The sequence below is a fragment of the Gambusia affinis genome, linkage group LG14 (assembly GCF_019740435.1).
Source record: "Gambusia affinis linkage group LG14, SWU_Gaff_1.0, whole genome shotgun sequence".
NCBI classification, from domain to species: domain Eukaryota; kingdom Metazoa; phylum Chordata; class Actinopteri; order Cyprinodontiformes; family Poeciliidae; genus Gambusia; species Gambusia affinis.
The window spans coordinates 14,305,353-14,319,535 of record NC_057881.1 but is presented as its reverse complement, the minus strand read 5'-3'; the positions used below and the strand labels follow the sequence as shown (position 1 = coordinate 14,319,535).

Here is a 14,183-nt window from a genome sequence, read left to right as displayed (position 1 = left end):
CGAGTTTAACTCTAGTAGTAAAACTAATTGTTATTTTACTGCTTGCGTGCTGTGTGCTTCCTATTGTTGGAAGAAAAAGATATTTTAAGTTAGCTTAGTATGGAAAAGTTTGGCTCTCTCTCTCTTCCTTCCCGGGTCCCTGAGCGGATGACTTCACGGCCGGAAGAAAACAGCGAGGCGTGCTGACGTCACAGTGTTACAGAGTTTAATCCAATAGGAAAACACCATATGAATTAACAAGGAAACTGCAGATTACAGAGAAGTACATTCTTTACCTGAGTCAGAGAATTAAAAGAAAAGAACAAAGACAGAAAGAAGGACAAAGACGCGTCTTTGGAGAGAGCCGTCAGGAAAAAAGCAGAATCGACCAACTATCTGAATTCTTATTACTCAGCATTCACTTTTTCTAGTGAAGGCGTTTCTTTTTTGTTAATATATGCAAATAGGGCGTTCCCTGTTTTGACCAACCAAAAGCTAGCTTGGAAAGACTTAGACCTTCCCCTCAGTTTAGGCAGAAATCAAAAGTCGTTTACTACTTGTTAAAACTCTAAGTTATTTTCATCAAACTTAGTTTTCTGCTTTTCTGATTTCAGCATCTCCAAAAACTTAAATCTTTGTCTTGTCACAGAACAAAATGAGGTAGAATTCCTTTTCTAATTCAAACAATTTTCCTTTGATTCCGAAATTGTCACTGATAATACATTTTCAAATACATTCATCATCTACTAGATTAATACTTCTAACTTGGGTAATATACTTTAATCAAAAACATGCGATTAGTATTTAAAGATGTATTAAAATTAGACGTTTGTACCAGGCTGTAACCAACTCCAGAGGCAGTTCTCTTCTCTGAGAAACCCCCAACCTTCGACCTCTGAGCCGGGGAGATATGGTTTATGGCCCTCCTAATTTAAAGCCTTTCAAGAGAATAGTGTTTTGGTAAAACTCCTCCAAGAGAATGTTTATCTCTTGCCTCCTGGCTGTCTCCTAGCTTACATCTGTTTAGTTTTTGTCCAGATAAGAATGTTCAATCTACCTAAATGCACATGGCTGTGAGATTAACTATATTAAACACTCAAAATAGTTATATTTCCTCAACACTATCATGAGAGGATGGATCTTGGAGACTGTATACAGATGGATGACTAAGGATGCCAGACATCAAACGGACTAACCACATGCATGTATTGGGATTTTAGATGGGTTCATTCTCCAACACAACTCAATCAAATGACTGAATTACCTCAGCAGCAGTCAGCTCTGCAGAGGCCTGCTATCAAGCCAGCCATTTGATTCAGCTGTTATTGTTTAGATATTTATTTAAATTGGCCTGAGTATAAGCCCATTTTATTAAATTTAAAGGCACACTTATTTGAAATCCTTGGGCTGACAGAAAATCTACCAGTTTATTTTATAACTATTTCATTAAAGTGCTCTCTGGAAACCTGTGTTTCTGTTCATATGCCATGTTTATCATTTGATGAATCTGCAAGCTGGTGGCTTTCTAGCACTAGCAGAGACTGGTGAGAAGTGTTTTATGCCCTCTTGGTGATTTCCCTATGTTTTTGTATGCTTGTCACATGTGAAAGTTTCAAATCATGAAACTAATTTGAATTGCCATGGCTTAGTTCTTGGTAAATTAACCCGAACTTTGCTGGTTGGTGAAGTCCGTCAACCTGCTCTTACCCCGGATCAGTCGTTGTAACGTTGGTGAAGAAGAGGACTAGTGCAGTTAAGGTGATGCACAGAAGATTGCTGGAACAAGCAACATAAGTGATTTACTGATAAAAAAAATAGCTAAAGGGTAATCCAAATGAGAATGTTGTGACAAACCAGCTGTAGCAGCTGGTTGTGAGAAAATGATTGAATGCTAAGATCATCCCGCTGGCTCTGATTGGGTGTTTCTGACAGAGCAGTGTGTTAGTTCAGATTACAACAGGTCCTATGGGAAAAGGCGGAGGAGCTTCAATTTATTGATTTATTTTTCACAAATAATATGTCTCATACTGTATGTGACAGATTGATTACTTGTCTCATATTGTGAACACAAATATTTGATTTTGAATTCTTCAACTAGCGTGCTTTTATTTTGAAGGCGCAACACAGCGTCACTTATTGCACTCCCGCTTTGAACGACCGGGGACAACTCACGCTCTTGAATGAGGCTGCAGGGATTCCTGCCACGAATATAGCTTGCCTATGAGGTCTTGTTGTTAGCGTACTTTCATAATATAGAAAGAAACTAAGCATTTTTGGCCCACTCATCTTAATCCTCGGGTGGTGACACGTTCATGCTAACTTTGTCTAAATGTTAGCAGTGCTAACCAAAAATGTTTTATTTAATTTCACACGCATATCTGTCCTCCCTCCATCGTTGACTTATGTGTTTCTGCAGGTGTTACACATAATACACAAGAAGACAGCAACAATATTTATTTATTTTTTTAACTAAAAAAAAAATGATATAAAATAAAATAAATAGCAACACAGCGACTCGGATAAGTATCGCGTTAGATGACTCGCTACTGAAAAAAAGCGGTCTTCTTGACATCACTGTCTTCCACAAGCTGTCAGGTTTCAGATGCGTCCCCGCCCCAATATTAAACTCATTCCTGCCCCATGCTCACACCATACTGTCGATAGAGAGGGTCTTAACAAATAAAAAAGGTAAAAGTTACATACTGCTGCTTTAGCTTTAAACGAGTGATAATAGAACAACACAACCCTGGCAGCCATAGTTTGGTTTATGATTTACTGTCTTTTCTTGTTAACGATCCTCTCTGTAATCTAACTACATGAATGCTTGATGAAATTGTAATTAGTTTCACCTGTGTCTCAATCTCCTCATGTCTATTTATTGCAGTTCCGTCCTCACTCTTTTCTGTCTTGAATTTCGGTGTTATCAGGACTTCATTTTACACCTGGCTAAGCTAGTTTCTGACTGTTGTTCATTTAAACTCCTGCAAGCGTTAGTTTTTCAGAGGTTGATAGAGGATTTAAAAAAAAAAAACACACACACACAACTTTCTTTGTTTACTTTTATATTTACCGATTTTGTTGTGTGTAATTCCAGAATTTAATTGAGGGGCCGAGCTGACTGCATACTATGTGGCGAGAAGGTGAGGATTTGTTGTTGTTTATGTTTAGCATTAGATGAGGGCGATGTAGGAAGAGTACGATCTTGTTTAAAAATGAAAAATTATAAATATTATGACTCTTTGGCTATTGATTGCTATATTGTGCTGTTTGACTAATTTACCCTCAGCTGGTTAGCTTCAGATTCCTGTTTGACAATGTCCCACAAATCGTGTTCTTGACGTAACCGAGGCTTTTGTCAAGCTGTACTGATGTTTGAGTGATAGTGGTGCAACACTCCAAGCTTTTTATCCACCTGAATACTGATTCTTTTTCTAACCCAGTCTCTTTCATAATACTGTTCATAGGTTGAACAGTATAATGGTAGCTTCATGATCCTTCATAGAAGCTACCCCCTCTTTCTCTAATCTATTTTATTTTTTATATCTTGGTTTTTAGACTGATTTGCGGTGGTATTGGCCCTGATTCCAGAGTCTACTGAAGCCTAACAGGCTAATCTGACTTTGCCCTGTCTGCCGTGATTTTTCTGTCTGTTTTTATTTATTTTTCTCTAAAATTGCAGTCAATCTGAACATTCTGAACTCTAACACTCTATTTCTGTCATGTCTCTTCAAAATGGTCTCTTTGCCTAATCACCAGGGTAGATTTACATCTTTTCACTTGTAATATTCTGTTTCATTCCTTTCACCGAAGGACATTTCAGCTGTCTGGTTATTTAGGCACGCTTAGAAAATGAAAAGAAATTGCATTATCCTGAGTTTAGTTATAACCCGTTCTGTGTATATGCCCTCATTTCCATTTTTTCATTTTCTACCCAACTTTTTCAGGTATTCTTTTATTTCTATTCCGCTTTTGCACTTTCAGAGTTTTATGTCGACTGTCCCTCAGCTCATACCTACTGAGGTCAGGCTTTCACAATCACCTTTTTTCTTTGTGCCCATCGTGTACTGTAAGGAAATGAATTTACATTATTTCAATAAATATTAACTGTCAATATTTTGCATAGTAGTTCGGCATTACTCTCAAAATATTGTCAATTTTCTTCAGCTTGCCCATATGGAAACAAGAATCAGAAAGACTTGAAATGGGGAATAGTAGAATTTTTTTTCTGTTTTTCTTTTATAAAAATGACTGAGGGGGGAATTATAACTTTTATCCACAATCTATTGAAATACTTGGCTAAGAGGGAACTTGCATCCTGAAACTTTTAGATGAGTCTTTCTGTCAACACACCTGAAGCCCATAATTGGTCATTACCAGGGCTCTGTGCAACCTGAACGCATGAGGAAATTCAGTCCTTTGAGTCAGGAGTGTTGGACTTGTCAAAGTTGTAGGACATCAGTCCTGATGGACTGGGTTTTGGTCCCCTTTGTTTAGAGCCTTGTCTAGAAAATGGTTTTTCTTCCAAAAAGAACATGGAAATGTGGGGTTGCAAATTGAAGGACTAAATTAACATGGAACCTGTTGTATTTAAATTTAAACACTGCATGCCTCAATGCAACTATTGTCCCTTAAAACAGGTTGAAACCAATCCAGAGCATCCAACACATGTCCAAGATGACAAAACGTAAAACTACTCAAATTTCGTTTTCATCAAAGGAAGATGGAATGGTGCCTTTGAAAGTATCACAGACTAACTCTAAACAGAACCAGATTTATATCCCAAAAAAGTAAGTAGTTTCCACATTTTGGTTGGCAGTCTCATTTACATAGACCACTTTCACCTCACTGACAAAAACCTCTCCGTTCCCAGGACTGCCAATCATAACCTAGCTGTTGCAAAACCTGCAGCAAAGTCCAGAGTCTTGAAAAGCGGTGGAACTGTTTCTAAAGGGCCTTCGTCAAGATGTGCAGCAGGATCCAAAGTGTTGCATAAAGTGTGCCTCGGTATCAGAACTAATTCTACAACTGCAAACGGTTCTGGATGCAGTGGAGTGAAATCCAGTGCTGTCAAAGCATTACCTAAGACTAAGGTGACATGTTTAGCCTCTGCCAGCATCCCTGAACAACCAGTTAAACCTACGAGTACAACTAGTTCTGCTAAGACTGGGCCTGTTGGGAAATTGGTTGGAGTAAACGCTCAAGTGTGTCCCCACCAGAGAAATTTACCACTTTCTACCCAACTGAGCACCATATCTGAAAACAAGAAGCTACTGAAAGAGCCCTCCAACCTAGCTGTAAGCGGAGTGACACAAAGCAGAAGCCTTCCTAAAATCGGCGAGTATGAACTCTTTTAAGTTTATCTGTGTGAGGCCGCCTTTGATTAACATGCATCTTCTCTTGTGTCAGGATTAAATCAGTTGATTATTGTGTCATGTCAAGAAAAACAGCAAGTCTATTGTCAGCTGTGTTCAGTCAGGCTGAGGACGTCCACTCACTCCACCAGCTTCACTCACTGCTGGAACTTTGTGGTAAGTGACTGAGTTGGTCTTTCAGAGATGAAGGGTTAACTTTTCCAATGAAACGACCATCTTTCTCTGACTAGGAAACTGTTTGTTTGCAGCCAGACTTGTAGCTACTATGCAGGTTGAAGTAGACTTCAGAAAACCCAGGGCCTATCTTCTCAAACAACCAACAGAGTAGTTGGTTGTTCCACTTCGACAGCTCATTCCTACAGCAGCTCTTACCGGCATCTGGCTGCAGTTATTGGAAACCACACTTTTGCTGACTATTCTGTGCACAGGTTGATTTGTGGTCGGAACAACGTCACGATGTTCTGCCTGATTATCTGTTTGACCGAAACCTCATGCCCTTGTGCCTTTTTCTTCTAAGAAGGTGTTGATCTTTTTGGCTTCCAGGAATTGTTTTGCTCCACCTATTAGGTGTGAAAAGATGTGTAGAAATTCTGACATTCTGTGTGATGTAGTCAGTTTGTCTGACTGTGCATTCTCTCCACCTGCAGGGGTTTTGAATAAAAGCTGTTTTTTGTTCTCTCTCTCTCTTTGAATCCTGGTCTTAGATTATTTTTCACTCCACAACAGCAAATCACTCTGGACTGGAGAGTCAGGAAGGAATTCCTCAAATTCTAAGAAAAATGGTAGAACTCCAGATGTTTTGAGTTTTCATAATTTACATCACAATATATCTTATTTCTGCCCCGACAGTCCTGAAACTCAAAGAATATTGATCATTTTAATCCGTTGGAACAAAGGTGCCCAAGTCCAGTCCTACAATCTTGCAACCTTTAGATGCTTCTTTAACACACCTGAGTCAAATGAACTGCTCGTTACAAGGTGAATGACTGCTGAAAAAAAGTATTTCATTTGATTCATCTGAAAGTTACAGGATGGGACTGAACTTGGGCATGCCTGTAATGGAAGTTAGGTTGGTTAACCTAAACTTTGACTCTTTGCCTACAACATTTTACCCCTCCATACTTTCTATGCCCTAGCATTTCAACTAATAGGATTCCCCAGATATTATGCAGTGTTATTATTGTGCTTTTCTTTTTCTCTAGAAAATGAAGTATCCAGGATGGACTGCAAATTTATCAGCGATTGGGGACAAATTCAAAGACATTGTGGCCCATTTAGCTGAGATTGAGAAAACCATAGGATCACAGAAGCCACAGGTGACGAGCTCTTCCACAATTACCATTGTTTCTGATATTGTTGACATCCTACGTTACCTCTCCTGTCTTCATGTCCATGTGTAACCATTTACAAATGCTTCTAATCATTTATAAATGGTTGGACATGTTAAAGAAACTAAATTTGTCAAAGAGTGCAGGTTGGAGACCATAAGTCACTCCTGAAGCAGGAAGCCATGCAAGTAGGAGACTATTCCCAAGAGCAGGGGTGGGCACTCCTGGTCCTCAAGGGCCGGTGTCCTGCAACTCTTAGTCTCCCTGGTCCAACACACCTGAATCCAATAGCCGAATCACCTCCTAAGTGCAGTCAGGTTCTCCAGAGTTCTGCTAATGACCTCATTATTTGACTCAGGTGTGTTGAAGGAGAGACGCATCTAAAAGTTGCAGGACACCGGCCCTCGAGGACCAGGAGTGCCCACCCCTGCCCAAGAGCCTGCATACTTGGCAAAATTGTTTCTTTTTTTTATTTTTTTGTATTAATGTTGTGTAAGCTGCTATTATTCGGTGAGCTGATTACAAAAAATGTGATGTGGTTGTGAGGATGAACACCTTTGCGTTTCTCTGTGTAGTTTGACCTTTGTAGGGGTTTATCTTAAAACAAATTTTACAATATTTGCATATTATTATTATAGATGGTTAATTACAGGCTAGATTGGGCAATGCAGCAAGTAGTTTCTTGCACCAACCAAGCAGTTGGGTGTTTAAAAATTTTAGGACTTTACGTAGTCTGTTAACTTGCACACCTTGTTTAGAGAATCTATTTTAAATGCATTTTTTTTTCATTCCTTTCTTTATTTTCTAGAGAATAGAGGTGAAGAAGGTGTTCTACCTAAAGCTTGCTGCTCTCTCAGAAATGGAAGGTAGTAAAATCTTAAATATTTAAAATATTTCAATTTCAGAAAGCCACATAGTTGGTGCCTTTTTTTTTTTTTTCTTTAAACCTAAACTAGCTTTTATTTTTTACTTAAATTTTTTTGTTTTGTTTCGACTGTAACATATCATCTCTTACTGCCTGGCGAACCTGTTATCTGTAGTAATTCTTGACCAGTTGGCCTGTCTGTAGTAAAGTTTAGGTTTGGGTAGGAATAATTGATGTAATTGATACCCAAAATGTACTTAATGATGAAGAATTTAATCTTGGTTCAATTAAGACGGCTGATTTAACAGTTCGATAATGCATCATAACATGAATTTTTCATTTTAGAATCTAAAAGTGTGTTCTACTGATAAATACCTGGGAAATAATTTACTAAAATGTTGCGTGCATATTTGGAACGGCCTTTCTGGCTTGTCGTCTCTTGATTCTCAGCTATTGAGGAACTAAAAACCATTGCGCGACAAGACCCTCGATACTCGTCCTCTGTAGCTGAAACTCTGCAAACGTCCCGACAGGAAGCTCAAAGCCCATGTGAAGTTTCAAGCTCAAATGATGGTAAATTGTAAACAAACACTTTAAGAGCTTATGACCTTTGGCACGATTGAAGATGGAATTCCTTCTTCAGATTTGTTTATTACTGTTTATTTCAGCTTGCTCCGACTTGATTAGGATTGATCTTTCAATATTTTATCCAAGGTGTAGATTGTAAAGCTGGTAATCTCACTCAGGACCATCTCCAGACATCTGCAAGTTGCAACAAAATGGATCCAGAACATGTTCCAAGCAGCGAAACTAAAGATGCTTCTGGTTTGACTTTATTTATTTGTCAGGTTTCGCCAAGAAAATTGCCATTTTACAACTTCTTTCAGCATATATACTTTTTATTTCAGAAACTGTGAAACAGGAACCATTTATGCCAGCTATTGATGCTCAGCCTCAAAGTCTCATGGGTAGCTCCAGTAAGTAATTTATTTAATTTACTGATATCCGCATTTAACTATCGGCATGTTGGTGCATTCCTTAGATAAGGAATAAGACAGTAAATCTTTCCATTGCACAAATTCTTCACTCAAATTTGGCAGGGGTGAAAGTGGAGAAAGAGGACTCCATTTTCCCTCCAGAAAGAATACTTTCAAAGAGTCAGTCACCCTCACAAGATGCACCACAAGCTGGTAATTGTCGACCAAAAGTGGAAATCTGCAGCCCCCCGACAAGAGCAGAGCCGGTACAAATGAAAAGGACTGGACTGAGCCACAAAGTGAGAGACGCTCCAATGCGTGACAGACCACCTAGAGGACATGATGAGTTACAACCACCCTTAACTTGTTTTGGTTAGTGTTCAGCTTTCAAGTTGGACTTTTTATCATTTCTGAGTTGACTTCTAGTAACGGATGGCTGTTACAGGGAGGAAAGCTCCAGGCTGCAGTAATTTGGTCCTTTTCTTGCATGCAAAAGAAGTGGACATTAAACAGGTTATTGGTGAGTACCCCTCTCACGTCTGTCAGTGTTTTCCTGCCACTTTACAGAAACTTGCAGCCTATTTGAATAGTTTGCCCTTATCAGGTATGGAGTTTTTGTGGGAGTGCAGAGGGATTTGTCTGGGCACCTTCTATCTGTGTGAAAGCTGTGAGGAAACCATCTCAAACTGTGACATCTGTCAACATATGACCAGTCAAGATCACCAACTCAAATACATGGTGAGTGTTGGGTTAAATGGAGAAGTATTTCAAGACCATCTTTTTAAAAATAAAAAATCTCTCTTGCACACAGACGTACACATAAAAACAAATGGGCTTGGAAATGATTTGACTTGAATGAATTTTCAAGTTTCCTCACCTCAACTGCGACCGTAAAATCACAATAAAAATCCAGAGAATCATATGATTTTTAAATAATTAGCATGAAGTATTTGAAACAATAGAGAAACAGAACTTAATGTTTGGTACAGAAATCTTTGTTTACAATTACAGATGTTGGATGTTTCCTGTAGTTCTTGACCTGGAGTGTGAAGTGCTGCAGTGTGTAGTTGCAGCACAGATTTTGTCCCACTTCTATTTGTAGATCTTGTCCAGATCTTTTGGGTTTTTCGGTTTATCACTGGGCAGCAGAGTTTTGTCTCCAAAGATTTTCTATAGGGTTCAGGTTTGGAGCCTGGCTAGGACACTCCAGGACTTTGACATGCTTCTTATGGACCCACTCCTTAGTTGACCTGGCTGTGTGTTTAAGGTCATGGTCATCCTGGAAAAAACCGGCCACAGCCCATCTTCAGTTATCTTAAGGGGAACCTCTAATTGTTCCACTCTTTGAGTGGAACAAGATTACTTATCGGAGCTGTGCCAAATACTTACTATCCCCACTTTTGTTTCAGTGGAAAAGGCACCCTGAGTTTCTGAAGATATTCTGGCAGGAGGAAGACTTGCCTCAATCCTTGAAAATCTACATTTTGCGAGAAGTTATCTGGAGGCTGGCAGAGCGGGACAGTTTCCAAAAAATCGACGCAAAGGTAATTATCCACTAATAATTAGATCAAACATGATTATTAAAATTATATGTACATGAGCTCACTTGTGGTTTAATAAGTTATTCTTTTCTCTCTCAGTGCGTAATACTTAAACAAGAATTGCATCAGTTTGTCAGGATGGCTCAATTCAGTGAAGGTAACATCTTTCTTTAAGCTTACAAACAGGTTGTATACCACAGTTTGTATAATTTTTAAAAATATCTATTTTTTTTTAAGCTTTAAAAATTGTGCAGAACATCCTTAATGAAGAAGAGAAATCGACCATCCATCTGCCGCTCAGTGCTGCATGCCACCAGAGTAAGTCTGCAGTTTTCATTTTTATTCTCTTCAGGCTAGCACCACTTGTTGCTAGCCTGGTCATTTCATCTCTTCATCATTTCAAACTGTTGTGGTATGTGTGAACTTCTGGAATCTGACTTTGGCATTAACAAGTGGAGGGGGCTTTCTTTCGACTTTCAAAGATGACTTCCTTAAGAAAAAAATCTTTTCCCAAAGCAAGAGCCATGCATGACCTTCAAGGCTGCTTTTGAGTTTGTTGTACAAAGGTTTCATGAATATTAATACTGTCTTTTTGTTTAAGACTTGTAAGAGGAAGGAAGTGAAATTGCACATGCAAACTTCTGATTGCAATACAACTTCTCCACCCACCCCAAATTGAAGATTTATCACAACAGTCTGACAAGCTTGTTCTGACTTTGTGATTGAGTTCAGTTAAGATTCCTGGTTGGACAAAGTTTAAAAGGTTAGTCTCAGAGCAGTAATATCCATCCTTTACACTATTATTTTTACCTGCTAAATTAAAAAAATAACTAAACACACAGTATGTTAATGTGCAGAGCTGTCAGATTTCTGTAGATAAGATGTGTAATTTGCTGATTTAAAACAAAAAAGATTTGCCAGATTTAAAAAAAAATAAATAAATCTGCAAAACATACAATAATTTAATCTCCTGAACTTTTGATTTTTCATTAGTAACAAGAACGTGGTATGGTGCTGTCTAGCTTAATTTTGACCTGTTTTTGTTTGGAGTTTTTTGTCTCCTTTTACTACTAAAAAGTTAAATTCAAAGCAAAAACATGGATGAAAACTTCACCTTCATAAAGAAAAAACAAAAAAACTGGCTGGACTGTGACCAAAGCCCGGTCAGAATTGTTCTGAGGGCTGCAGATGGCCCCCGGGCCGCACTTTGGACACACCGGCTTTACACCTAATCCTTGTAGGGTGTGGGCTAGTGCCCATGTCCAGCGGTCAATGGGCGAGAGGCGATGTACACCCTACACAGGTCGCCAGTTCATCACAGGGCAACATGGAGATGCACAGGAAAACCATACACACAACCGTAACGATGGTTTGGAGAGACCATTTAACCTAACGGTCATATTTTGGGACTGTGGGAGGAAGCTGGAGTTGACTCATTCACAAAGAGATTGTGCAAACTTCCAGCAGACCCCAAACCAGGATTCAAACCATGTATTTTGTCTTAATTAAAATGGATTAAAAAAAAGACACAATGGCAGCCTGGAACGTCACACCATTAGGTTTTGTGAAAGCATTTTTTTTGTGTGTGTTTTGGTAGAATGTTTTGGCATTGATTGTTGAAGGGGGTAGTTGAATATGGTGGGGAGGAGATGCTTTTTTTATTATTATTATTTGTATTGGATATGAGCAACTGCTTTCCCTAGTTTGTCTGCAGTTCAAGTACTTTTGGGTTTTCTGGTGCATGCACTTGTTGCGGTATTACTGATTCTTTCTCCTTCTCATGAAGGCCTGTAGAACCCCCTAACTGTCACCAGAGCATACTGACTGGTTCAACACCATCAGACACCATAGATTGACTAAAATGCCCCACACCATAATATTTTCCAACACTTCCCTGTCTTTAAAAAAACTTTTTTTTTTTTTTCCTGTTTTTATTTCAGATGATGAAGAAATTACAAAAAGCACAGTTTTAGAAGAAATGTCCAATGTTGGAACATCAGATGTAATGACAAAAATGCACTTCAGTCCTGTGGATATGAACTGCTCGTCATCAAAGACTGATTTGGGGGGCTCTTGTGTCCTTAATCGAAGAGCAGATTTGGCTAAAGATGCCAACCCTGATCCTTTTCAAAAGCCAGTGTTGACATCAGCCCTTGCTTTGCCTCAAAGCTCTGGTCAGAAACTAGTTCCAGAAGAAACATCTTGCACAGCTGTTGGAACAAAACTGAACGTGTCAGTCAGTGGCCCAACTAAAAAAAGACCAGCCGTTAAAACCCTGCACAAAACCAGGAGCCCATCAACAGACCCTCTGCCAGCTAAACGTACGCTCATCATGCAGAAGATCAAGAGTGAGCCCACTTCTCCAAATTCAGTGTCTTGTCCAGTCAACCTTCCTGGTGGCCCTTCTCTACTTAGTATCAAAGATGAAGACTCTGGACCCAAGCAACTTAAATCCACTGTGGATCAGGACTTTTCAAAACTAACTTCTCATTTGAAGCCGATCACCTCCAAGTTGGCTAAGGATAATATTACAACCATTGACTCCTGTGCAACCAGTTCTCCGGCGATGCCTCAAACTAGTTGGGATGCAAAAACTGATAACTCTGGAAGTGTGTCATATAACTGGGACTCAAAGTGTCACCTCATTGAAGCTCCTTGGAGGAAGAATCCACCCACCAACTTATTAGAACGGACTAAGATAGTGACATCTGATTTGGGGTGTAAGAATGAGCTCGTCACCATAGGTCTCCACTCTGCTCCTAAAATCGTCTCGTCCTTTGAAAATCCACAGAGAAGCGTTGCACATAATGTGACTGAAGACAAGCCTGTCGCTGCTCTAGCTCCTACTGCTGACCTCTTTAAACTACAGAATCAGCAATTCCTCAGCGTTCAAAACATCTGTAGAAAAAAGAGTAGACTGTCATTTGGTTGTGCTGCTACCAACCCTGACTCAGAACAAATACCGGAGCCAAAATGTGTCCTAGAACCTGATGGGACTGTGCTTGGTCCATCACTCTTTAGCACTACTGGGGCTGTCCAGCCAGACCCCATAAAGCAGTGCAGCTACACTGAACAGGCTCACACTGATATTAACATAAACGATATAATCAGCTTCCACATTGATCCACCACTAAGACTCACTTGTTCTGTGGCAGCTTCAGGAGGCTGTGATCCACATGTCCAAGCTGCCTGTGGCCAAATGGGGAATTCAGGTTATCCTTCCTATCAGGCTGCTGCTGGTCAAAAATGGGCGGGTGCTTCATTTAGCACTGAAAACTCACATCAACCATTCATCTTTTCAAGCCTGATCTACCCTCAGCAGATGGTGAACCCCTTCAGTCTTTCTCCTTTCAGTTATTATCATTTAACATCCCAACTACCTCCAGGGATGGGGTCTTTCAACACGCCCTATTACCCATGGACAGCAAGGATGGGAATGTGATCCCCGAGTCTTCTATGGACTTGTATTCATAGTTGTTGTTTGTTTGTTTTTGTTTTTTTCCTGCCTTCTTGCATTTTTGTCCTAGAATTGTTAAAACAATTTTACATACGTTATTCTTGTGAAGTGATTTGTTTGCAAGCTGTTATGTTTTCCATGTTTAACGTACACAGGCTTGAGGGGGAAAAATGTTAAAATGTAAAAGGTTCTTGTTTGGTTTGTTTTTAATCAAATTCTACATTGCATGGATTTTAGCTATGGAACTGTTTATGAATGCAAGTTTAGTTTTTAGTAAAAATGTTTGTTTAAAAAAAAAAGCCAAATGTCTCCTAATTGTTCAAATGTCTTTGTTCTGTGAGTTGGAATACAGATTTGCTAATGATTGTCTATCAAATGTGATAGTTAGACCCCACTAGCATTACCTTAGTTTTAAAGTTTTTATTGTTTCATTGTTGTAACATGGTAATACAACTTTTCTATCCTCTGCTGGCCTGGAGATGTTCATCCCTTAAGTGAACCATCTATAGTGTCTTGCAAGATGTGAATACGCAATTAAACTACAATAATAAAAAGATGAATAAATATACTTGTATGCCTGGTATGGATAGAAGGATATTTGTTATTGGTCATTTATTTCTTCAATTCTTCTTGTAAAGAAATCTGTTACTGTTGGAGAAACCTG

General features: G+C 39.2%; 1 protein-coding gene across 4 annotated transcripts; it reads left to right on the top strand.

Moving 5' to 3' along the window:
- Positions 1 to 2,875: 2,875 nt before the first annotated feature.
- LOC122843654 lies at positions 2,876 to 14,102 on the top strand. Of its 4 annotated transcripts, XM_044138573.1 has the most exons (17): positions 2,876 to 3,119; positions 4,617 to 4,766; positions 4,850 to 5,313; positions 5,386 to 5,507; positions 6,554 to 6,667; positions 7,488 to 7,545; positions 7,995 to 8,117; positions 8,259 to 8,369; positions 8,453 to 8,521; positions 8,645 to 8,893; positions 8,967 to 9,041; positions 9,126 to 9,259; positions 9,931 to 10,065; positions 10,162 to 10,219; positions 10,300 to 10,380; positions 10,664 to 10,825; positions 12,003 to 12,090. In XM_044138573.1, the coding sequence occupies exons 2-16, from the start codon at positions 4,645 to 4,647 to the stop codon at positions 10,669 to 10,671; spliced, it is 1,923 nt and encodes a 640-aa protein (XP_043994508.1). In that variant the 5' UTR covers positions 2,876 to 3,119; positions 4,617 to 4,644; the 3' UTR covers positions 10,672 to 10,825; positions 12,003 to 12,090. The 4 variants fall into 4 exon arrangements, with proteins under 4 accessions (XP_043994508.1, XP_043994506.1, XP_043994505.1 ...); XM_044138571.1 differs by lacking the exon at positions 10,664 to 10,825 and having other exon boundaries at positions 4,696 to 4,766; positions 12,003 to 14,102; XM_044138570.1 differs by lacking the exon at positions 10,664 to 10,825 and having other exon boundaries at positions 12,003 to 14,102.
- Positions 14,103 to 14,183: the final 81 nt, after the last annotated feature.